Consider the following 24,808-nt stretch of genomic DNA (forward strand, 5'->3'; position numbering starts at 1 on the left):
CCTCATATCGCCCTGAGGAACAGATATCAGCTGCTACAGGAAGGTCCGGAGAAAGAGCTACAAGCAGTTGTTCAGCAGACGATTCCAACTCCGGAATCAACAGTACAGCCCACCCCTAAGAAGCGCAGAGTGGTGGTCATCGGAGATTCGCTGCTGAGGGGCACCGAGGGACCAATCTGCAGACCAGACCTACAATCAAGAGAGGTCTGCTGTTTGCCAGGGGCCAGGATCCGGGATGTCACTGCTTGCATTGACAGACTCATCAAGCCCCGAGACCACTTCCCCATGGTTCTAATCCACGTCGGAACCAACGACACCGCAAGGAGCAGCCCGGACAGCATACCTGAAGACTTCAGGGCCCTGGGGGAAAAGCTGAGGAGGATGGATGCGCAGGCAGTCTTCTCCTCGATTCTCCCAGTGAGGGGCAAGGGCAGAGCCAGAGAGGATCGAATACAGAGGGCGAACGACTGGCTGCGAGGATGGTGCAAGGAGATGAACTTCGGGTTTCTGCACCATGGAGAAGCTTTGCAAGGACTACAGGGACACGACAGGCTACACCTAACCAGAAGAGGGAAGAATGTCCTTGGACACCGCCTAGCCCGCCTACTCCACAGGGCTTTAAACTAGGTAAGTCGGGGGAGGGTACAGGCACAAACAACATACCAGGCGAACTAAAATGCCAATACATTTTTGAGGCTGAGGAAAGTAGTCACCGAAATTCTGGGTCAGGGGTGAGTGCACACACTTTTGAGTCGGGAGTAGGGTCACATCATATTTATGGGTCACATTGTAATTCCGGGTCTAGGGGGAGTACACACTGTAGTTCTGGGTATATGGGGAGTACACATTGTGGTTCTGAGCCTCAGGAAAGCACAAATAACACAAACAATGTTAAAGGTGTTCAAATAGCTCAAGCAGGAATATCCCCACTGAGACGTAACAAAAATATAACATGGAGGGCTATGTACGTCAACGCACACAGTTTAGGAAACAAGATCCTGGAATTGGAAACAGAAATAAGGAATGCCGACCTGGATGTGGTGGCGATATCCGAAACCTGGCTCACAGACTCCCACGGGTGGGACATGGTCATACCGGGTTACAACTTGCTTCGCCGGGACAGAGAGGGTAGGATGGGAGGGGGTGTAGCATTATATACTAAAGATGACATTAAGGTCACGAGAATCTCAGATGTCCAATATACTGGGGAATCCCTTTGGGTTAATTTGGCCAGAGGGAAGGACAAATGCTTGTATCTTGGCGTAATTTACAGACCCCCAAGACAACAGGATGACCTGGATATGGAAATAATCGAAGATATAGAAAATATCACCTTGCGTGGGGACACAGTATTGCTAGGTGACTTCAACATGCCTGATGTGGATTGGGTTACACTTACCTCTGCTTCCGGCAGCAGCAGGAGGCTATTAAACTCTATGAAAGGAGCAAGCCTCAGGCAACTGGTGTTGGAACCGACAAGGGATCAGGCAATACTGGACCTGATACTTACCAATGGAGAAAGTGTCACAGAGGTCTCGGTGGGCGACACATTGGCCTCCAGTGACCACAACATGGTATGGTTCAATATCAGGAAAGGTTTCACTAAATCTACTACACTAACCAAAGTCCTCAAATTCAAGGACACAAATTTCAAAGAAATGGGAGACTTCGTTCACCAGGCGCTACAAAGCCAAGAAGAAACCGATAACGTGGAAGACATGTGGTCGACTTTGAAAGCAACCATACAAGAAGCAACAAACCGCTATGTAAAATCAGTAAGTAAACGGCGAAGGAACAATAAGCCACAGTGGTTTACTGCGGAGATCTCAGACCTGATCAAGGAGAAGAAAAAAGCATTCATCTCTTACAAACAATCAGGGAAGCAGGACCTAGAGCAGACTACCTGACCAAATCAAAAGCCGTCAAAACAGCAGTCAGGGAGGCTAAATTCCTCTTGGAGGAGTCTCTAGCAAAGAACATCCAGAAGGGAGATAAATCCTTCTTCAGGTATATCAGTGATAGAAGAAAAAACTCAGGCGAGATTGTACGTCTTAGGAAACCAGACGGAGACTATGTGGAAAAGGATTCGGAAAAAGCCCAACTATTAAATGAATACTTCTGCTCAGTCTTCACCCGAGAAGCGCCAGGGCTCGGCCCTCAGCTACAGACAAGGGTTGGCTCAGTTGACCCGTTTAGTAACTTTGAGTTTACGCCCAGCAGTGTCTACGGTGAGCTGTCAAAGCTCAAGGTTAACAAAGCAATGGGGCTGGACAACCTGCACCCCAGGATGCTTAGGGAGCTGAGTGATGTCTTGGCGGAGCCACTGTCCGCGCTCTTCAACCTCTCCCTTATACAGGCAGCGTCCCGTTGGACTGGAGGACGGCTAACATCATTCCACTCCACAAGAAAGGCTCAAAGATGGAGACAGCAAACTACAGACCAGTGAGTCTAACATCGATAGTGAGCAAACTAATGGAAACTCTAATCAAACACCAATTAGATAAGATCCTGGATGAGGAGAATCTATGGGATCCCCGACAACATGGATTTACTAAGGGGAGATCCTGCCAATCCAACCTGATCAGCTTCTTTGACTGGGTGACAGGGAAGCTGGATATTGGGGAGTCCCTGGACATCGTGTACCTGGACTTTAGCAAAGCATTCGATAGCGTACCACACCGCAGGTTACTGAGCAAGATGAGTTCTATAGGATTAGGTAACACATTGACGAAATGGGTTGGGAGCTGGCTTGGAGGTAGGCTCCAAAGGGTGGTGGTGAACGGCACCCCCTCCGAAATGACAGAGGTGATTAGTGGAGTACCACAGGGCTCAGTCTTGGGCCCAATCCTATTCAACATCTTTATAAGAGACTTGGCAGAAGGGCTTCGAGGTAAAATAACATTATTCGCCAATGACGCCAAACTGAGTAATGTAGTGGGCAAATGAACAACAGACGAAGATTCAATGCCCGACAACATGATGCACGACCTACTCCTACTGGAGCGATGGTCTAGGACATGGCAACTCAACTTCAATGCCAAAAAATGAAAAGTTATGCACCTGGGCAGCCAGAATCCATGCAAGTCTTATACCCTTAATGGCGAGATCCTAGCAAAAACGGTAGCAGAACGAGACTTGGGGGTAATCGTCAGTGAGGACATGAAGTCTGCCAATCAAGTGGAGCAGGCTTCGTCCAAGGCAAGACAAATCATGGGCTGCATATGAAGGGGTTTCGTCAGTCGTAAGGCGGAAGTCATTATGCCATTGTATAGATCCATGGTGAGGCCCCACCTGGAATACTGTGTGCAATTCTGGAGGCCGCATTATCGCAAGGATGTGCTGAGACTGGAGTCGGTGCAAAGAATGGCCACCCGGATGGTCTCGGGACTCAAGGATCTACCATACGAAAAACGGCTTGACAAATTACAGCTATACTCGCTCGAGGAGCGCAGAGAGAGGGGAGACATGATCGAGACGTTCAAGTATCTTACGGACCGCATCGAGGCGGAGGAAGATATCTTCTTTTTCAAGGGTCCCACGACAACAAGAGGGCATCCGTTGAAAATCAGGGGCGGGAAACTACGAGGTGACACCAGGAAATTCTTTTTCACTGAAAGAGTGGTTGATCGCTGGAATAGTCTTCCACTACAGGTGATTGAGGCCAGCATCGTGCCTGATTTTAAGGCCAAATGGGATCGGCACATGGGATCTATTCACAGGGCAAAGGTAGGGGAGGGACATTAAGGTGGGCAGACTAGATGGGCCGTGGGCCCTTATCTGCCGTCTATTTCTATGTTTCTATGTTTCTACTTCAAAGGTGCCTGTAGTGATATTTAGCAATGAGGTATGTAGCACTTTGTCTAGGATGAGTTTGCGATCTCAGATAGTGAATAAGTTCTTAGCCAATTGTTGAAATTCCTTTAGTCTCTCTTGAGGGAAGAATTCCTTAAAAGTTGAAAATTGTTTTATTAAGGATTTTTTAAATAAATTAAGGTACAGAATTGGTAATTCAAGATTCTATTTGTCAACATAGATGATTGAAAATGTGCTTACCAAAGGAGTCTAATGTTCTGGCTTTGGAGAAGCAGACACATAAGACCTTAATCTGCAGGAGCATTTTAAAACAAATTCCACAACTAGAGAATGATGTTGAAGTTGTGTTGGTTTTTTTTTTTTAAACCTGGACACTTTTGAATTCTATATATTGTGTCAATTTTTTTAGGTATTACCTGCACTGACAGAGGGGTCTCCAGTTCTTAAAAAGGGTGTTTTTCATGACTCTGTGTAAAGGCACTGATGCAGTCATGTGGAGGTGATTCGTAGTCAAGGAGTTCAAAAAGTTCAGAGCATGGTTCTTTCTCCGTCTCCATTTTAATGGGCAGAGCTTGACCCATTTGCTGTATAAAGCCAGTAAAGGATATACTTTCTGGCAGAGAAGAAGGATCAAAAGGAATGCCTTATGATTCTTCTGCTGATAAGTCTGACAGATTCTCGTTTGAGTGGTTGGCGAAATCTGAATGAGACTCTTCAAAATATTCTCTCCTAGATGAACTAGGGGGTGTGCATTGAGAAGAGCATTGACTTTGCATCGAGGAGCGTCAAGATAGGGGGGGGGTCGATGTTCTGACCCAGGAGATTAACTCCTCTTCCAATGACGATACATGCATGGAGTGAGTCTGTGCTGATCTTGATGCTCAACATCAGGTGGGGGTGCATGACCTCTTTCTTGATTGATGCCTCAACATATCTTTCAGCTGTGCTGAGGCAGGCATGGATAAATTTTAAAGCCTGTGAAGACTACATCTGCAGTAGCCCTGAAAGCTCTTGTTTGAGCTTAGCCCGGATCTCCTCCTAGAGAGTAGACATCAAGAGGCATCGGTGTGGAAGCAGTCTGCAGTGCTGGTTCTCAGCATGGGAGACCTCCATGCAGTGTAACAAAGTTTGCAGATGATACAAAACTATGTCGGGTGGTTGGCTCTCTAGGGGACTGCGAGGATCTCCAGAAGGATCTAAACCAGCTGGAAACTTGGGCAAAAAAGTGGCAGATGAATTTTAACATAGACAAATGCAAGGTGATGCATCTAGGAAAGAAAAAACAAGAACATGAGTATAAGATGTTGGGGATGACATTAGCCAAATGCGAACAAGAAAGGGATTTGGGGGTACTGATAGACAGAACCCTAAAGCCTTTGGTTCAATGTGCGGCGGCAGCGAAGAAAGCAAACAGGATGTTGGGCATGATTAAGAAGGGGATCACGAGCAGATCGGAAGAGGTCATAATGCCACTTTACAGAGCAATGGTCAGACCTCACTTGGAATACTGTGTCCAACACTGGTCTCCATACCTTAAGAAGGATATAACTCTGCTGGAGAGGGTGCAGAGGCGAGCCACGAAACTAGTCAAAGGTATGGAAACTTTGAGCTACAAAGAACGCCTCAGAAAACTGGGACTATTCACCCTCGAGAAGAGAAGATTGCGAGGGGATTTGATAGAGACTTTTAAAATATTAAAAGGATTTGATAAAATAGACCAGGAAACAGCATTACTAACATTTTCGGAGGTGACACAGACACGGGGTCATAGCCTGAAACTGAGTGGCAGCAGGTTTAGGACAAATGTTAGGAAGTTCTGTTTCACACAGCGAGTGGTTGGCGCTTGGAATGCTCTCCCGGAGGAGGTTGTGGCGGAGACTACTGTTCCGAGTTTCAAGCGCAAGTTGGATGCACACCTTCTTGCAAATCATGTTGAGGGATACGGGAAATCCGGATCTCCAAAAAGGAGTACCTAAATGGGCCACCGCGTGCGCGGCTCGCCGGATAAGATGGACCTCGGTCTGATCCGGTGCAGGCATTTCTTATGTTCTTAAGGCACGGTTGGGAGGCTACATGTCCATTGTGTAAAATCTGCCTCACAAAAATGTTATGTGCAAGAAATTTTTGCAAGCCTAATTATGTGCAGAACAGCATTCCTTTCATGTGCAAATGTGTGCTGCCACTTTTGTTTTCTTCAAATATGCACACAGTGAAGGCACCCTTACCACAGAACTTTTATTTGCATGTATTAAGCAGTCTTTCCGTGATTAGCTTGCAAGTTCTGCATGCGTTGAATTTGCATCTCATTAGCTTACTGAATTGTCACAGAATATTTTCTTGCTAGACTTAAAGTAGAAGCTGTGTACTTAACCATTGGCACGCAGCTTTACCATGTGGCTATCTGCATAGATCCATTAGATTTGACTCATAACTTCTATTTCTAATAGCCATACCCCTGGGAAAGAAAAATTATATTGGCCAAAGCAGCTGTTAATTTAAGGAATTTAATATTCCATTACTGTACTTGTGCACAACCTTCTTAAATGTTAACTGCCTGAGGAAACCCCAAACATGGCCATTTTTTTATTTCATTTTCCACATGTAGGATTTTTAATGTTCCTTTCAGCTTCTTTGGTAAGTTTGAGGCATCTGAGGACTGCTGGAAGATACTGAGACTCCTCTAATTTAAATTTTCTATTTTGGAATATTTTTCTATTGCACCAAGCTGTTTCAATCACGATGTTTTGGGGAGATGTCTGTTCCATAGACAAATATAATTTCATAATTTTCTTCCTGTTAAAAATATCCATGTTATTTTATCAATATAGCCCTACAGCTCTCTCCTGCTCCTTTGAACTTAGAGATCAATGAAAACCTGTGCCAGCTTCAGCTGTAGCAAAAAGAGCTTTAATTCGCAGCAATCTGCAGGACATTGCATATTCCTTCAGCTCTCTCCCTATTTGGCAAAGGCATTGTAACATCAGTTGTTTGGATGGGAAGCAAAGATGATAGTTCCTTCCAGAACCTGGTACTAATGTACTCTTAAGCCAGCGTGTAGGTACTGCTCTTGAACAAGAGCTGGAATTTCCATGGGATATGAAATTATTAGTATTTAGTATTATTTAATTATTAGTATTTAGTATTATTTAATTTTCACTGATATTAGTATTTAGTATTATTTAATTATTTAAGTTATCCTATGCAAATTATCTTATTTTTTTATTCCTATTCTCTTGTCATTAAGCGATCATTTCTATGTGTGTGTGTGGGGGGGGGGGGGGAGTTTCATGCCTTTTGAATTCTGATACCCTATTTGATTCTATCACTTTTCTCAAAAGTTTGTTTCATGGATCCTCTACCCTTTCCATCAAAAGAAGAAAAAATGTTTCCTGATGTTTATCTGATGCCTGGAACCCTACTAAGGTTAGCAGCTCATCGCTGGCATCTGTGCAACTGAGACACAGATATTAGCTTTGAGCACATGCAGCTAGCAATATGACTTGTGATACAGAATGAGGGGGGGACTGCTGTCAGCAAGAGCAAATGGATACCAGATGGCACGCAGGTGGATCTGCAGGTTGCATTCAGAAATATGTGCATGGTAAGGAGGCAGCAGTGTGAACAGACTGGGCCCACATGCCACATGCAATTAGAGATGATAGAAACGAACCAGGAAGGGGTGAGAAAGATGTTGGGGAGGGCCGCAAACATAGCTTATGATAAATTTTACTTGGTGAGAGTTTAATCTGCATAAGCCTTGTACATATATGGAAAGAACTTAATTTGAATATTGCCCTAAATTTTTACCCATTTTGTTCTTTTTTTGAAGTAAGAGAATTTGTGTTTTACCCAAATAAGAAGGGTGCTGCTCAGAAGGAAGTCTGGCTGAAGAAATTTGAGTAAACGGGACTGTAATGAGGACTAGGAGGTAAAAGTTGACTGCTTCGTGAACAGTAAAGTGGGGGTTTCCCCCCCCCCCACACCCCGTCAGAGTGCTTTAAAATAAGCTTTTAGAGCGGTTGCTGAACTCTTGTGCTCAAATGTCGGCGCGCGTTTGTCTCGCGCGCTTTTGTCCCGTCACCGGACAGAACTTATATGTTTGGAACTACACCTGTTTTAAAAGAGTCTAAGGGCTCTTTTTACTAAGCTGCGTTAGCGTTTTTAGCGCATGCAGCATTTTAGCGCGCGCTAAACCCGGGCTATGCAGCTAGAACTAACACCAGCTCAATGCTGGCGTTAAAGTCTAGTGCGCACTATTCCGCGCGTTAAAGCCTTAACACGGCTTAGTAAAAGGAGCCCTAAGTGCCACAAAGGTGCCCAAACTGACCAGATAACCACTGCTTGCATCAAAGTACCCCCACACTCCCCCAGTGCTCACTGACCCCCTTAAACCATGCAAAATTGAGAACAAATAGGTACATGTCTCTAAAACAGCAGCATCTGATATTGGGGTAGTACACAGGAGGGCATAGTAGGTATGAGGGGGATTAAGGGGGGGATCACCCTTAATTATAAGGGGGTTATGGTAGACTGATCCTGTGGAGAGTTCGCTCTTCTGTGAGTATGCATATTACTGATGGCTGCTTCATGTGGGTGTTTGTTACACACAGGTTAGTTCTACATTGTTCTGCCATGTTTTTTCTGTGTTGCCTTTTGCCTGTTTATTACTTGTGTGGCAGAGCAGCCCAGAACAGAAATTGTGTTTGTTACCAGAGAGGCCCCCATGCCCCATTATTTGTCATGAATTTGTTCTGGTATGTTTCTTGGCTTTGAGACTGAACCGTAGGGGGCTCTAACTCTCTAAAGTAGGAGGAACACATGCTCAGAAAAGTAGATTTCTACAACTCCTGGGTTGTTGAAAGGGATTGAATACCTAACATACTGAATCCGGAAGGGACTAACAGAAAGAAGATTATCAAAGGTGAAACCTAATCTTCCATTATGCTTGCCAACATCTTGAAATTTGAATAAAATGTACTGATATGTCAGTTTATTTATCATATGGATTTAATTTTCTTGCTATCTTATGATCAGCCAGCAATATTTAACAGTGATACTATTAATAAACTTAATAGAAACATGATGGCAGATAAAGGCCAAATGGCCCGTCCAGTCTGCCCATCCACAGTAACCATTATCTCTTCCTCTCTCTAAGAGATCCCACGTACCTGTCCCAGGCTTTCTTGAAATCAGACACAGTCTGTATCTCCACCACCTCTTCCGGGAGACTGTTTCACGCATCTATGTTTTTGTAAAAAAGTATTTCCTTAGATTACTCCTGAGCCTATCACCTCTTAACTTCATCCTATGCCCTCTCATTCCAGAGCTTCCTGTAATATATATGTGAGTAACAATTGCATATGTATTATTTTTTTTCTACAGGTATATCTATGTTCCCATAGGAGGATCTCAGTGTGGATGGCATGGCATGTTATTTTCCACAGCAGTCACTTTTGCTTTTGTGAGCTACTGGCATGGTGGGCATGGCTACCTTTGGTACTGGGCAGCTTTAAACTGGATTGGAATAATTGTGGAATATGGGATGAAGAGACTACTTTCTATTTCAGTTATACAAGATAAAATTGTAAGTAAAATTGTGTTTCAAATTGTGTGCTATAAAAGATTTGTGATCAGTTATGGTGAACTGTGAGTTTATTTTTGCTTGCTCAGAGAATCCTCACCAGCTGAAGGAGGTGTGATTAAGGGCAGGTAAAACTGAATGCAGTATGGACAAATATTTATTTATTTTTTTTTTTGTAAATTATCTTTATTGTCAACAGCAAAGGAACACACAACCACGAGTGAAACATCAGAAAGCAGAGTATCCAAAAACAGTACAGGATATCAGAACAACAAAGAACCGCAGTACAAAAATCCCATGTGTGGGTTCCCCTCACAATTGACATTTTAAAATACCAAACCCCACCACACAAACACACACCAATCCCATTCACGCAACCCAGACCACAACAAGCATCCCCCACACATACCACTAGACAGCCAAACATCCAAGCAACCCAATCCCCCCCCCCTACATCCACACCGGTGCAGCCACCCGAGAAAGATCAAAAACAAAAGCAAAAGCAGAAACAGGAAGACAAGAGGGAGAAAGCGCTACCCCCCCCACTAGGAACCAAATCAAGAAGAGGAAGACATGCCCTCCGACTCCAAGCCGGAGCAGAGCTGTAACACCTTCTGCCACAGCTCCCGATAGCATCGGTGAATCAAACTCCCAGCCTTGGGAAGACGCTGAAGCTCATAGCGCCCCACCATAGCCAACCGAGCCAGCCAATGCGGAAAGGCTGCAACAGACTCGTCCACCCAATGCTGCAACAGGAGCTTTTTTACTACCAAGACAGCCATGTAAAGAACCCTGCGTTGAGGGAACGTGAGCCCCCCCTCAATCAATTCACGCTGATCCCCCAAGAGCAGAAACCCATAAGACCATGGTATAGCTCGGTGTAGAAGGCGCTCCAAAAAGGGGAGAACCTGCAGCCAGATAGCAGAAGAAGGGCACTCCAAAAAGTGGTGAGTTAGGGTACCCACGAAACGCTTACATTTACCACAAACTGCGTCCTCCCAAAGGCCCATACGAGCTCCCTGAGCCCGAGATAAATAAGCCCGATGCAAAATTTTAAATTGCATTTCCCTAAAGTCCGTAGAACCCCCCATGGCGTGCACGGTGGCAAAGAGATCAAGAAAGGCCTTACGGTCCAAGGCAATACCGAGCTCCGATTGCCACCGGGAGGCCAAACGGTCAATAGATCCCAAATCCGAAGCGGCCTTCAGAATCCGATACCAAGTAGCCAATTTGTTGGAAGCTGGAGAGACCTGAAAAAACTGAACATCCAAGGGACCACTGAGCCAAGCATCCCCCCAGCGGCGGGCAAGAGAGAAGTAATAATGCCGGGCCTGGAGATAAGCCCAGAAGTGAGTCCTAGGCAAGTGCCAGTGGGTCTGCAGCTGTTCAAAAGAAGGAAACGGCCCCCCCCCCCACGGAGACAATATCATGAAGTGTTCTTCCCCCTCTCTGCTCCCACTGCCGGAACCAGGCGTGTCCCACTCCAGGCGGGAAGTCGGAGTTCCCATATAACTGCAACAAAAGAGATGCAGCCGGAGATTTCCCCTGCCGCCGTCTCCACCACCGCCACGCCCGCCTCATAGGCAAGAGATATGCAAACTTAGCCCCCCCTCCCGGTATAACCGACAATGGGATATGCAAAAGAGACAAGACCGAATGAGGGGCACACCACGACTCCACCCAACTCTGGGAAGAGAACTTATAACACCCCGACCATCCTTCATGAATAAAGCGGAACAAAGCGGCCACATTATAATAGCGAAGATCAGGAAGGTTTAAACCACCCCTATATTTATCCAAGGCCAAGGTAGCAGAGCTAATCCGAGCCCGCTTATGACGCCAAACAAAAGAGGAGATAAGCGAACGAAACAGACGCACCTCCTTAGCATTAACCCAGAGCGGGATAGCCTGCAACGGATACAAAATCTTGGGAAGGAGGACCATCTTAGTCAAAGCCACCCGACCCCAAACCCCCAGGGGAAGTTCTCTCCATTTCTCACACAAATGCCGAATCTCCTCCAAATGACGGAGCACATTATAGCGATACAGAAGCTTGAGATCAGGACTTAAATATACTCCCAGATATCGCATCGGCCCCTTCACCGGGGGAATCTCAAGGCTCGCGTGCCAAGCCTCCACTCGGGTAGACCGCAAAGGAAGAAGTTCAGATTTATCACAATTAACTCGCAGCCCAGAAATATCGCCAAAGGAGCGGACCAAGGCGAGAACCCGCCCCAAATCCCTCCGGGGATCATCCAGATAAAGAAGAATATCATCGGCAAAAAGATTAATGCGACTCTCCTGGTCTCCAATATGAATGCCCCGAAGATCCGGATCAGCTCGAATCCTAGCCGCCAATGGCTCAATAGCTAACACAAAAAGCAACGGGGACAACGGACAGCCCTGTCGCGTCCCCCTACCTAAAGCAAACGGTGCAGTAAACTGACCATTAACCAGCAGCCTGGCCTGTGGCTGGATATATAAGCTGCTGATCCAATGATGAATAGCACCGTCTATGCCAAACTGCCGCAGAATCCAAAAGAGATATTGCCAAGAGATACTATCAAAGGCCTTTTCCATGTCCAGGCCTACAATAGCCGATTCTCCAGTCAGGCCACGCCGGGAATGGAGGGCCATCAAGGCTCTAACTAAGTTCATTGACGCGTAACGTCCTGGCACAAATCCAGCCTGGTCCTCGTGGATCAAGAGCGGCAAAAAGACATTCAAACGACGTGCCAAAAGAGCGGCAAAGAGTTTGGCATCCTGATTAAGGAGGGAGATAGGTCGATAGGAACCCACCTGTGCCGCATCCTTGCCAGGCTTAGGCAGCAGCACCACATGGGCCATATTAGGAGACCCCAAACCGCGAGACTCAGAGAGTGCATTAAACGCTCCCGCCAAAGCCGGAGAGATCTGATCCGACAGAATCTTATAATACTCAGATCCAAACCCATCCGGGCCTGGTGCCTTAGTTAACTTAAGCTGCTTGATACCAATCTGCACTTCTTCGGGACTAATAGGGGCATTCAATTGTCCCAACTGGGCGTCCGTCAACCGAGGGAGCCGAAGCCCCTGAAAGAAAGCATCCCGGTCAGCGTCCGAGAACGGTCTATTCGCATACAGAGATTCATAAAAGTGAACAAATTGCTGCTGAATCTGGCGTTCCTGCGTGGAACAGGTACCCTTGTGGTCTCTGATGGAGAGGATAACCTGCCTGGTACGCGGAGGCCGGACCAAATTAGCCAACAACCTCCCTGTCTTACCTCCCCAGGCATACAATTTATACCGTTGAAAATAAATATCGCGGGAAGCCCTCTGCGTCAGGATGGCATCGATCTGCCGCCGAACGTCCAAGAGGCGAAGTTTGTCGTCCAGTGAGAGAGAAGTACAATGGCGCGCCCGCAGCTGTCGAAGCTCCCCCGACAGAGTCAACAATTCCGCATCCAGTGACCGCCGTTTACGAGACAGATAAGCAATAATAAACCCTCGCAGGACCGCCTTGGAGGCCTCCCAATAAGTCACTGGACCAACATCTTCGGTATGATTGTGCGAACTATACTCCAACCACTGTTCCCGAAGAAATTTATGAAAGTCGAGATCTCGATAGAGAGAGCATGGAAATTTCCAGTGGCGTTCCCCAGGATCCGACGTGAACTGAAGCTCCATGACGACTGGTGAATGATCCGACAGGGGAACCTCCTCGATATCAATCCCAGACACTCTGGAGAGCAGAGAGGGCGACACCAACAAGTAATCCAATCTGGCATATACATTGTGGGGATGCGAATAGAAAGTGTAAGTACGCTCCGCAGGGTGCAAAATCCTCCAAGTGTCCAACAGCTGCAACTGGCTAAGCAAAAAGTTCACCCCCTTGGCTCCGTGGTCCCTGGTCCCACCCTTAGCCGGGCTACAATCCAGTGCGGGATCAGCGGTAATATTGAAGTCCCCTCCTACCACCGGTTGATACTCAGGATACATGGCTATCTTGGCAAGCAAATCCGAGAAAAATTTATGATTATACACATTAGGAGCATACACATTGCACAATAGCCACTTATGACCCCATAGTTCCCCCAAAGCAATAACATAGCGGCCATCACGATCTTGGAGAACTTTATGAACATGGAAGGGCAACTGTTTATGAATAAGAATGGCAACCCCTCGCTTCCGGGCACCAAAGGAGGACGAACAGACCTCGCCTACCCATTCTCGCCGCAGCTTGAGATGCTCCGCAGCCGAAAGATGGGTTTCTTGCACAAAAGCGATATCCGTCCCCCTCCTTCGGAACCACGACAACAATTTTTTCCTCTTAATAGGGGAATGGATCCCGTCTACATTTAAAGTAGATATGGTCAACTTAGTCATAATGAAAAAAATGTCCCAAAGGCAAGAACAGTATACCTGAAAATAGTAGAGACGGGCTGCCCCCCAGCTAGGCCTCCCATCTGGAACCCAGAGAACCGGAAACCCCCCAAGCAGGAGCTCAGAACAAAGAATCCAGTACATCCACCCCCGGGATCGCTGCACCCCCACACACACAGTCTACTCCACAACCCATTCAAACCACAGCCATCCAACCCCACACACAAACACAACATCCCCCCCCCTAACCCCCCACCCCCAACCCCCCCTACCCTCCAACCACAACCCACCCCCCGAAAAAACACTATCCCAGAGCCATCCCCAGAACCCCCCAGCACAGAATGAAAAAATGGGGAACAGCCCCACCCCCTCCCCCATGAGAAACAATCCCCGTAGTCATCCCCAAAAATCCCACCCCTGACAAAACAGAATAAGGAAAGGGAAAAAACAATATACAGCACACCCCAAAACACAAGCAACCCAAAATCCCCTACAGAGCACTCAAGAACCCCGGGTCTCCTAAAACAAAGAGAGAGTACTGACAGATGTACAATAATAAAGCTCACCCCCCACAGCAAGAAACAACACTGCCCATGTAGTCCCAGCTGAAAAAGCAAACAACAACCAGAGAGAGAAAAGGAAGAAGGCTTGGAACCGTGAAACCAGTCCAGCCCTCATCCCAACAGCAAGGGATCACGGCAAAAACACCAAACCTTGCCAGTCCCCAGTCCCTCCAACCTCCCCCGCTCACGCCAGCCAAGACCAGCCAACAGGGCATCAGGAATCGCAAGGCCACAGTCCACTCCACCGGCCAGCAGGCAGGAAATCAAGAGGCAAAAAACTGGATGCAGAACGCCCCGACCATGCGGCTCAAACCACCCGATCAGCTGCAGGGACTCCTCCGTTGTCGGCCACAGGCAGGGAATCCAAATAGCGTTGGGCCTCCGCACGATCAGGGAAGGTGTAAGGCTTTCCCTCCCGCCAGACACGCAGAGACGCTGGGTAGACTAGCGCGAAGCGCACTCCTCTCCGATGGAATGCTGTGCACAGGGGCGCCATTTCTCTGCGGAGGGACGCCACGTGGAGGGAGTAGTCGTTGAATAGCAGCAGCTTCCGCCCCTCATATTCCAGCAGACCGGCTTTCCTGTAAGCATGAAGGATGATGTCTTTCTCTCTCCAATTCAGGTAACGCGCTATCGCTGCTCGTGGACGGTTAGAGTCTCCCGAGCGCTGCCCCAGGCGATGAGCCCTTTCGCACAGAAAGCCCGCCACTGGCGGCGCCAGGCCCAGCTGCGTCGGGAGCCATACTTGAAAAAAGTTATACAGATCCTGATCCGCCCGAAACTCCGGCAGACCCACCACCCGTAAATTATTCCTCCGCTGGCGGTTCTCTTGGTCATCTAGCCGGCTGGTGAGGTTGACCACCTGAGCCCTCAAGGCGATCACACTTTCCCGATCTTGTGAAGCCGCGTCCTCCCCATCGGAAATGCGCTGCTCCACCGCTGCGATACGGGTGGCGTGGGTCTCAAAGCGCTCATTTATGCCCTCCACTGCAGACTGCAGTTTGTGCAAACGATCTTCTAGGGCAGCGGTAACCATGCGGGAAATTTCCTGGGCCCATTCTCCCCACTGTGCCGGCGCCGAAACGGGAGCCGGGGACGCCGCCATCTTAGACCCAGATAGGGCCGACTTCTGCTTAGGTGTCTTTGCTACCCGTACCGGCATACCAGGTCCCAACGGCCCGGCGAGTTGCCCCTCGCACACGCCCAACCGTAGCACAAAATCCGGGGGGAGCTGAGATATCCAGCCAGCAGTTTAAAGGTAGTTAAGCCGGTGTTAGAAGACCCGAGGTCAGAGAGCTCGAAAAACACGTCCGCTCACTCCAGACTCATCACGTGACCTCCATGGACAAATATTTAAAGCTGTAATGAACCTTGCTGTGTGCTCTCCATTATAATTCAGAAGTAGCACAAGTTAAAAAACACATAACACTCTTGATGATGCACTCAAAGAAAAAAACAGTCACTTATCTGCACTTCTCCTCAGCCGCTCACAGCAATACTTTGCACCTGAAAATTTCCCAAGACTGGCAGATACATTTCTTCTAAATCCGCATAAAGATCTCTGTTTTGCCAATACTCCTGAAGACCATGCAGTAGTCAATTTGTCTTCATGTGCATTAATTCTGCTGAATTAGCAGTGTTATCTAAAGGCTCATCCTATGTTCTTACCAAAATACATTTATTTATTTTAAAATTTATAAACTTCCTTAAACATGATTCTTTTCAACTGAAGATTTAGAAAAAATTTTTTAGAAATTAAGATCGAAGTTACTTTTTACTTTTTCATAATCAAGAGGAGGAGGTTTGATAGACATTCAGAATATAGCTGTAAATGGGGAAGTACTACTAACAGGAGATTTTAATATGCCAGACGCTGATTGGAGTATCCCTATTGTGGGATCTTCTAGAAGTAGGGTGATCCTGGATTCTCTACAAGGAGAATTGTTCCAGAAGTTGGTAATGGGAGAGGGCCATGCTGGACTTAGGGCCAGATTCTCAAAACTTAAGGTTGCCTTTAACACTGTCGCTAAACCGGTTCTAACCAGTTTAGCAGTGGATTATCAAAACGCCTTACTGTGGTCTTTTCCGAGCTTCCTAGCAGCCTCCAATTCTGCCATGCAAATGGGCTCTTCAATATTTAAACAAGCACTCCGAGCCATTCTTTATCATCGCCGAGTGATTCTCCAAGCACAGCGTCGGTTTTTGGCGACCAAAAATCAGCAACTGGTCCAGGAGTGCCAGTACTATGAAAAACTCATCTCTGGCATGTATTTTGACTGTGCCTCATGAAAAATAAATATAAAAATTACATGATTGAAATAAATTATTGTGGTTTTTGGAGGGGGGGGGGGGTGGACAAAGGTACGCTTCTTGAGTTGGTATATTATAGCCATGTCTTATGTTTTTCTGGTTGTAGTTCATGATAAAATTTGTTACATGAATTATAGTAGTTTTTGGAGGAGAAAAGGCATGTTTTATGCACGCTTGTTGAAAGCCAACATTGCATCTCCCCTCCCTTCATCCAATAGCTCTGGCATGCCTATGATTAACACACTGCTTACAGCGTTACTTTTCTCGGCACTTGCGCACATTTACACCTCTTTCGTGGTATATTCTGTGCATGTGCCGATTACTATCATCAGTGACTCATCTCATGTAAATTTAGCGAACCTTCGTTACTCTCCGCCAATCTTATTTGCATGCACGGTTTTTTGAGAATGACTCACCTTTTTGAAATTGCTACAATAACGGCTGCGATAGCAGCCCATTAGTTTTTACCGCAAAGCTTTGAGAAGCTAGTCATGCTTACAAACAGGGAAGTGTTTCTTTAGTGATTACCACATGGTGTGGTTTAATATTAAGACAGGTGGAGAAAGGGCTTATTTGAAAGTGAAGATTCTAAACTTTGAAAAAACTAACTTCATTCAGATGGGGGATTATGTCAAGGAATTGTCTGGATGGGAACATCTGGAAGAAGTAGGAAAGCAGTGGGCAAAACTGAAAGAAGTTATTGTGAGGGCAACAAACCATTTTGTAAGAAAAGTAAGTAAAAATAAGAGGAAAAGAAGGCCGCTGTGGTTCTCAAAAATAGTAGCCAAGAAGGTAAAGAAAAAGAGATTAGCTTTCATAAATTTCAAAAGATCGCACAAAGAAGGCAGGCAAAAATATCTGGAACTGGGCTTATGCTTTCATAGGTCCCAAAGTGAAACTGATTATAGCTGTTAAAACAGGTGTTTGGGGGGACCCGAGGAAAGGAGCAAAGCCGTTTAGCGTCTGCTCAGTTCCATGACATCACCGGAAGTCATATAAACAAATTATTTTTCTTTTCTTTTTTTAAACAGTTATATTTCTCAATATAGTCTCCATCGTGGCCTGTACACTTAGTCCAGTGAGTGTCCAGATTTTCTATCCCGTAGGAGAAATATATTTTTTAAAAATATTTGGTTTTTTTTTACCAAACATTTCAAACCACCCTTATATTAGTGATAGGAGGAAGTGAAAAAATGGCATTGTGAGACTTAAAGGTGAAGAAGAGGAATATGTAGAAGCTGATAAGGTTGAACTGCTTAACAAATATTTTTGTTCTGTGTTCACAGCAAAGTGCTAGGAGCGGGACTGCAGAAAACAAAATCAAATAGGGCTGGAGGTGTGGCAGACCGTGATCGATTTTCAGAGGATTGTGTTTGTGAGGAGCTTGCTAAAATAAAGGTGGATAAAGCAATGGGGCCAGATGGTGTATATCCGAGGGTACTGAGAGAACTTAGGGAAGTTCTGGCGGCTCCGCTGGCTGAACTTTTCAATGCTTCTTTAGAGACAGGAGTGCTACCGGAGGATTGGAGAAGGGTAGATGTGATCCCTCTACACAAAAGTGTAAGTAAGGAAGAAATAAGGAACTACAGTGGATTACAGGACTCGAAGCAACATGGATTCACTAGAGGCAGGTATTATCAGACAAATCTGACCAATTTCTTTAACTGGGTGACTATGAATTGGTTAGAGGGAGAATGCTAGATGTGGTGTATTTAGATTTTATCAAAACGTTTGACAGTGTTCCACACAGGCTTCTGATAAATAAACTGAGTTCCCTTGGTATGGGCCCCAAAGTGACAGACTGGGTCAGGAACTGGTGGAAGGTGACAGAGAGTAGTAGTCAATGGAGATTGCTATGAGGAAAGGGATGTTACCAGTGTGTGCCTCAAGATTCAATTTTTGACCTCAACATTTGAACTTTAACATTTTTGTAAGCAATATTGCTGAAGGGCTAACTGGTAAGATTTGCCTCTTTGCAGACGATACCAAAATCTGCAATGGAGTAGACACCGCTGATGGTATGGAAAACATGAGGAAGGACCTAGTGAAGCTTGAGGAATGGTCTGAAATTTGGCAGCTAAGATTTAATGCTAAGAAATGCAAGGTCATGCATTTGGGCTGCAGAAACCCAAGGAAATGGTACAGTTTAGGGGTGAAACACCTTTGTGCACAAAAGAGGAGTGGGACTTGGGTGTGGTTGATGTGATGATCTTAAGGTGGCCAAACAGGTTGAAGAGGTGACGGTGAAAGTTAGAAGGATGCTTGGATACATAGGGAGAGGAACAGCCAGTAGGAAAAAGAAGATATTGATGCCTCTGTAGAAGACTCTGGTGAGACCTCATTTAGAATACTGTATTGTGTACAATTCTGGAGACCGTACATTCAAAAATATATAAGCAGGATGGAGTCAGTCCAAAGGAAGGTTACTAAAATGGTGCATGGTCTATGTCATAAGGTGTAAGGGAGCAGACTTAAAATATCTCAATATGTATACTTTGGAGGAAAGGTGGGGGAGGGGAGATATGATAGAGACGTTTAAATATCTATGTGGCATAAATATGCATGAGGTGAGTCTCTTTCAGCTGAAAGGAAACTCCAGAGTGAGAAACCGAGGTTAAGAGATGATAGGCTCAGGAGTAATCTAAAGTACGGTAAATACTGGTGGAGAGAGAGACTGAATTTAGGAAAGCCTGGAACAGGAACCTGGGATCTCTTAAGGAGAGGAGGAGATAGTAGATGCTACAGATGAGCAGACTGGATGAGCCATTCAGCCTTTATCTGCCGTCATGTTTCTATTTCCTAAGGTTGGCTACAATACAAAACCAAGTGTCCAAACTGGAACTATTGGAGAATTATCATAAGGATCTCAAGCGCTCACAGCTAAAAGCTCGATTTATTTTTCAAGCTAATAACCAAAAGGTGAGCTATCATTGGTCCCATAAATTCTCCTATTTTAAATTCTTCTTTTTTATCTACAAACTTTTTATATATAAATATATTTTTTTATAAAGTGTAATATAAATCCTATTTTGCTTCATACATGTTGCATTACAATACTTCTTCAGTATACTGGTTTTGATTAATAAATAGCACTCTTTCACTCAAGATTGTACTTAAAGAGTACTTAGCTTCATGACGACGGAAGATCTCCGTTTCGCTCATTATTTTTTATATAAGAGCTTCATCAGGAAAAACACCAGCATTACCGCATCTTTGCTTAAGTTAACCGAATAATAAAGTTAACATGCAGAAAGACTGCAAATCACAGAGGCACAAAGTGCCTGTCGATATTTCTCGCCGTCACTTTGTGCCTCTGTGATTTGCAGTCTTTCTGCATGTTAACTTGATTATTCGGTTAACTTAAGCAAAGATGCGGTAATGCTGGTGTTTTTCCTGATGAAGCTCTTATATAAAAAATAATGAGCGAAACGGAGATCTTCCGTCGTCATGAAGCTAAGTACTCTTTAAGTACAATCTTGAGTGAGAGAGTGCTATTTATTAATCAAAACCAGTATACTGAAGAAGTATTGTAATGCAACGTGTATGAAGCAAAATAGGATTTATATTACACTTTATAAAAAAATATATTTATATATAAAAAGTTTGTAGATAAAAAAGAAGAATTTAAAATAGGAGAATTTATGGGACCAATGATAGCTCACCTTTTGGTTATTAGCTTGATAAATAAATCGAGCTTTTAGCTGTGAGCGCTTGAGATCCTTATGATAATTCTCCAATAGTTCCAGTTTGGACACTTGGTTTTATATTGTAGCCAAACTTATAAGGATTTAGTGTGTTTCACATATTTTTGAGGATTTTTAAGTTTTCTATTTCCTAAGGGCCAAGATGTCTAGATATCTTTTTTTTTTTTTTTTTTCTCAAAAATTCCCTAAGACATGTAGTGGTTTTAAAAAAAGATGTTTACACCTCCCGATTTTTGGATGCATTTCTCAAAATCAGACATACTTTTGAAAATGACCCTCTATGGGCAATGTCATCTGGCAATGCCAACATAGTTCTTCCTCTCTCCAGACAGTAGTGAGAGGTAAAGGTGTGGACCAAGGTCCACTAGAAATTTAAATATGAGGGAAAAGAAAATCCAGGTATACAGAACAGAAGAAAAAGCAAGCTCCCCCATCTGAATATAGTGTGGAAGAAAAACAAACTATGCGGGAGGAAAGCAGCTGTTGTGAGGAATACTTTTTGGTTCACCTTTTTTCACTTTTTTAAAAAATTATGCCCATTTTTCTTCCTCTCATATATTTAAACTTGTAGTGGACAGCCTGGAAAATGAATTTTAAAATATTTTATTACATTTTACCAACTGTGCCTTGACATACTGTTTTAAAGGGATTGCCTCTCTCTGTGTATTCCAATAGGTCAGTACTGGGGCACATTTTTTTCTTTATACTTTATATAAAATAAATTATTTACAAAATGTACTCTTCAACATCCTTTCCCACCCGTTGTTCTAGATGGTGTCAAATTTTATCATTCTTTATTTTCTTGTGCTAAGGAAAACAAGAATGCAACTCAGGTTCCAGCTTTTGTTTTGCACAGTAATTTGTACCTTCTTTAATAAGTTTCTGGTAATCTATCTAAATGCGTTTTCATCAAGAAATAAGAAGGGAACTATCCCCCTCTCTTCTTTTATCAAGCTGCGCTGCCAAGCAGCTTACATTAAATGCCAAGTCGCCCATTCTATTCCTATGGGCGGCTTGGCCTTTAGCTTGCACTGCTCGGCAGCGCAGCTTGATAAAAGGAGGGTTCCAGTACAATCCTACTCTATTCCTGGACTAGTGGGTTATTTTCCTATGATCATTAGACAGTTTGTAGGGAGCCTCATTATACAGAGTCTTGAGTTTTAAGTTTTATTTAAATTTGATATACCGCTTAAAAAAAACTTGTCTAAGCGTTTCACAGAATTATAATTATTAAAATCAAGGGGAAAACATTGACTAATTAGACTAAATTGACAAACTGCAGATGAAAGGATTATGGGTGAAATACAAATTGTTAAAGGAAAGGAGACCATAAAAGGATCAGCACATGAGGCAGGGGGATGCTCTTCCTTTGATATGTGCTCTAATTATTATTGATCATAGGCGTCTTTAAAAAGGAAAGTTTTTAAGTTGGATTTAAATTTATCTAACGGGATCTCTTCCCGAAGATGTGAAGGCAGGGAGTTCCAGGCTGAAGGTGCTGTAACTGAAAATATTTTTTTCCTGGTAGTGTCATAAAATATGTGCCCCTCAGGAATCTAGTTTGTGACAAAGCAGCCAGAAACACTTATAGAGGACAAAGGCAAAAGAGAAGGGTATAGGGATACTCCCTGACCAATAAGTCTAATCTGCTCATAACATAAAATTAGAACAATCATGAACAATAGAAACAGTCCATGAAAACATTAGGAACCTGAAACAACAAAAAGCAGTGCTATAAGGAGAGACAGCCTACACTGACAGAAGCGTGCGCCGGGACCCCCCAGGACAAAGTGCTAAACACATGCAGAAGGTACTCTTGCAAAGGGTGGTCAGAAACCTAGAAACCCAGCTTACCAGTACTTGCAAAAGCAGACAATCGGCGAATCAGCAACTCACAGGGCGGGTTCCAGGAATAGTGTGGATGTACATGAAAGAAGATTAGCAAAGGTAAGAACCTAATATTTTGTTCTTGTACAATCCCACTCTATTTCTGGACTAATAGGACATAACAGAGCAGTCCCGTTGAGTCAGGGTGGGACTGATGAGCCTGCAGCCAAAGTGGAGGAGCCAAAAGCAGTATCCTGTTTGGCCACCACATTGATCTGGTAAAACTTGGTGAAAATATGCAAAGAGGACCAGGTAGCAGCTCTGCAAATCTCATCCAATGATATTGTTGAGGACTCAGCCCAAGAGGAAGAAATGCCTCTGGTAAATCGCTTTGACTTGCCTAGTCCAAAATTATGTGATTCATCATGTCATATATAAACATAAGCTTTAACATCTCATTGCTTAATCTGGACTGTAAAATTTTGGCAAAGGTTCTTGCCTCAAGATTAGAAAATACTCTTGACTCTTTAATCCACACTAATCAGGTTGGATTTATGTCTGGAAGATTTATTGGCGATATTGCAAGAACATTTCATACTGACCTTAAGATAAAAAGATGTTTTATGATCCTCTGGAAACTGAAAACCATCAAAAGATACTTTGATTTTGTTTCTTTCAGAATTTTGGTACAGTCTCTAATTCTGTCTGTCCTCAACTATTCTAATATTGTCTATCTTGCATCATTTAAGAAAAATTTACAATGTATTTGATTAGTACAAAATACGGCAGTGCCCCTGATTTTTGGCCTGAAGAAATATGATCACATTAGTCCATTTTATCGGCAATTACATTGGTTGCCTTTAGAGGCACATATTCTTTTTTTTTTTTTTGTAAATCTTTATTGATTTTCAAACGTTAACAGTGCAATACAATTAATTTAAACATAAACACTACACAGAACACACTTTAAATTTACAAATAATTCAGAAAACAATCATTTTCTCCCTCCCTCCCCCCATAACTAATACAAGAAGAAGTACATATTTAATTTCAATAATATAGATAATTTAGTATAGCAAACCCGAATACATTCCCCTTCCCCCCACCCACCCACCCTGGATGTGTAAGGAAATCTATAATTCATTTTAAATTTGGTTGTCTTTGCTTTAAATCTCTTTTTGGTTTGGCTCCGGGATATCTAGCTTCTCAATTTAATTTTTATGCCTCATTAAAAAGCACTCATAATAAGTTTAAGTTTATGTATCCTTCAGTTAAGAACTGTCGTTACAAGAAATTTTTGAACAGGACATTTGCCTTTCAACTAGGTAAACTGAACTCTTGGTTAAGCCCACTTATTTGTCAAATGGATTTTTAGAAAGTTTTTAAAAACACATTTGTTTGATAAGTTTGTTAAATAACTATGTATTCTTTATCTTGTCATTCATTTTTATTAATTTTATGTACCTTTCACTGCTTGTAGTTCTTTGTTGTTAACCGGCTGGAACTTTGTGGATGGGTGGTATACAAGAATAAATTTATTATTATTGTTTGTACTATACTAACAAACAACATTTATAATTATCCTGCCTTAGCTGTTTCTTTAGATGCAAGAAAAGCATTTGACATGGTCGAAAGTCCTTATTTATTTAGAGTTCTTGACTGGTTTGGATGTGGTTCAGATTTTGTCAAATGGTTAAAAGTTATTTATACTAAGCCATGTTCCAAAATCCAAATAAATGGTGACGTTTCTGATGACATCTTTTTGGCCAGGGGTACTAGACAAGGTTTTTCATTGACTCCTTATTATTTAATCTTGCATTAGAACCATTATTGATTGCAATTAGAAATGACTAATATATCTGGTATTGAGATTGACAAACATAACTATATAGATTGTTGGCATATGCTGATGATTTTATTATTTTCATAACAGATACTTTACATTTGATGCCATGTTTTGTAAACCTTGTTAATTACTTTTCTTCATTCTCAGACTATCGTATAAAGTGGGACAAATCTGAAACTATGCCCATGAATAGTAACACAACAATATATAATGGTCTCCATTATATATTAAGTATTCAGGTACTCTTTTTCACAGAGATAGAGATCAACTGATAGATCTGAATAAAGATAATATCCTGAAAAAGTTGATATCTTATTTCAAGATGGGCTTCTTTATCTCTTTCATGGTGGGGCTGTCTTGAAACCATAAAATTGGCACTGACGCCTACCACCAACTAGTATATTGGTATGTTTTCAATGATTGATCCTTCTTCTTTTTATAAAACTATTGACAAAAAACCTAGTTAAATATCTATGGAAAAACAACCCATAATAGCTATTAAAACATTTAAAGCCTCAAAAGAAGATGGGGAAGTTGGATTTCCTGATTTTTATACTTATCACCTTTCTCATCTGTAGTATGGAGTCCAGTGGATAACCTACACTAATGCTCATACTTGAGTACCTGATTGTAAAACCGCTTAGATAACCTTGATAGGCAGTATATAAAATCCTAATAAAACTTGAAACTTATAAACTAGATTGGTTAATGATAGAAGTGATTCTTCTAAATAGCATTTCTATTCAGTGTCTACCTTTTACATGTCTTTCAACTTTACCCTCAATTATAGAACCAATAAGAT

The 24,808-nt window shown here is 43.5% G+C and overlaps 1 protein-coding gene across 2 annotated transcripts in view; it reads left to right on the plus strand.

The window, feature by feature from the left end:
* The window catches only part of HHAT (hedgehog acyltransferase), a 280,070-nt gene that overhangs the window by 172,171 nt on the left and 83,091 nt on the right, over window positions 1-24,808 (plus strand). For both annotated transcript variants that reach the window (XM_033939836.1, XM_033939837.1), the window contains one exon: window positions 9,196-9,397. In XM_033939836.1, the coding sequence (XP_033795727.1) occupies window positions 9,196-9,397 (202 nt within the window). The remainder of the gene's footprint in view (window positions 1-9,195; window positions 9,398-24,808) is intronic.

Source organism: Geotrypetes seraphini, chromosome 3 (assembly GCF_902459505.1).
Source record: "Geotrypetes seraphini chromosome 3, aGeoSer1.1, whole genome shotgun sequence".
Lineage (NCBI taxonomy): Eukaryota > Metazoa > Chordata > Amphibia > Gymnophiona > Dermophiidae > Geotrypetes > Geotrypetes seraphini.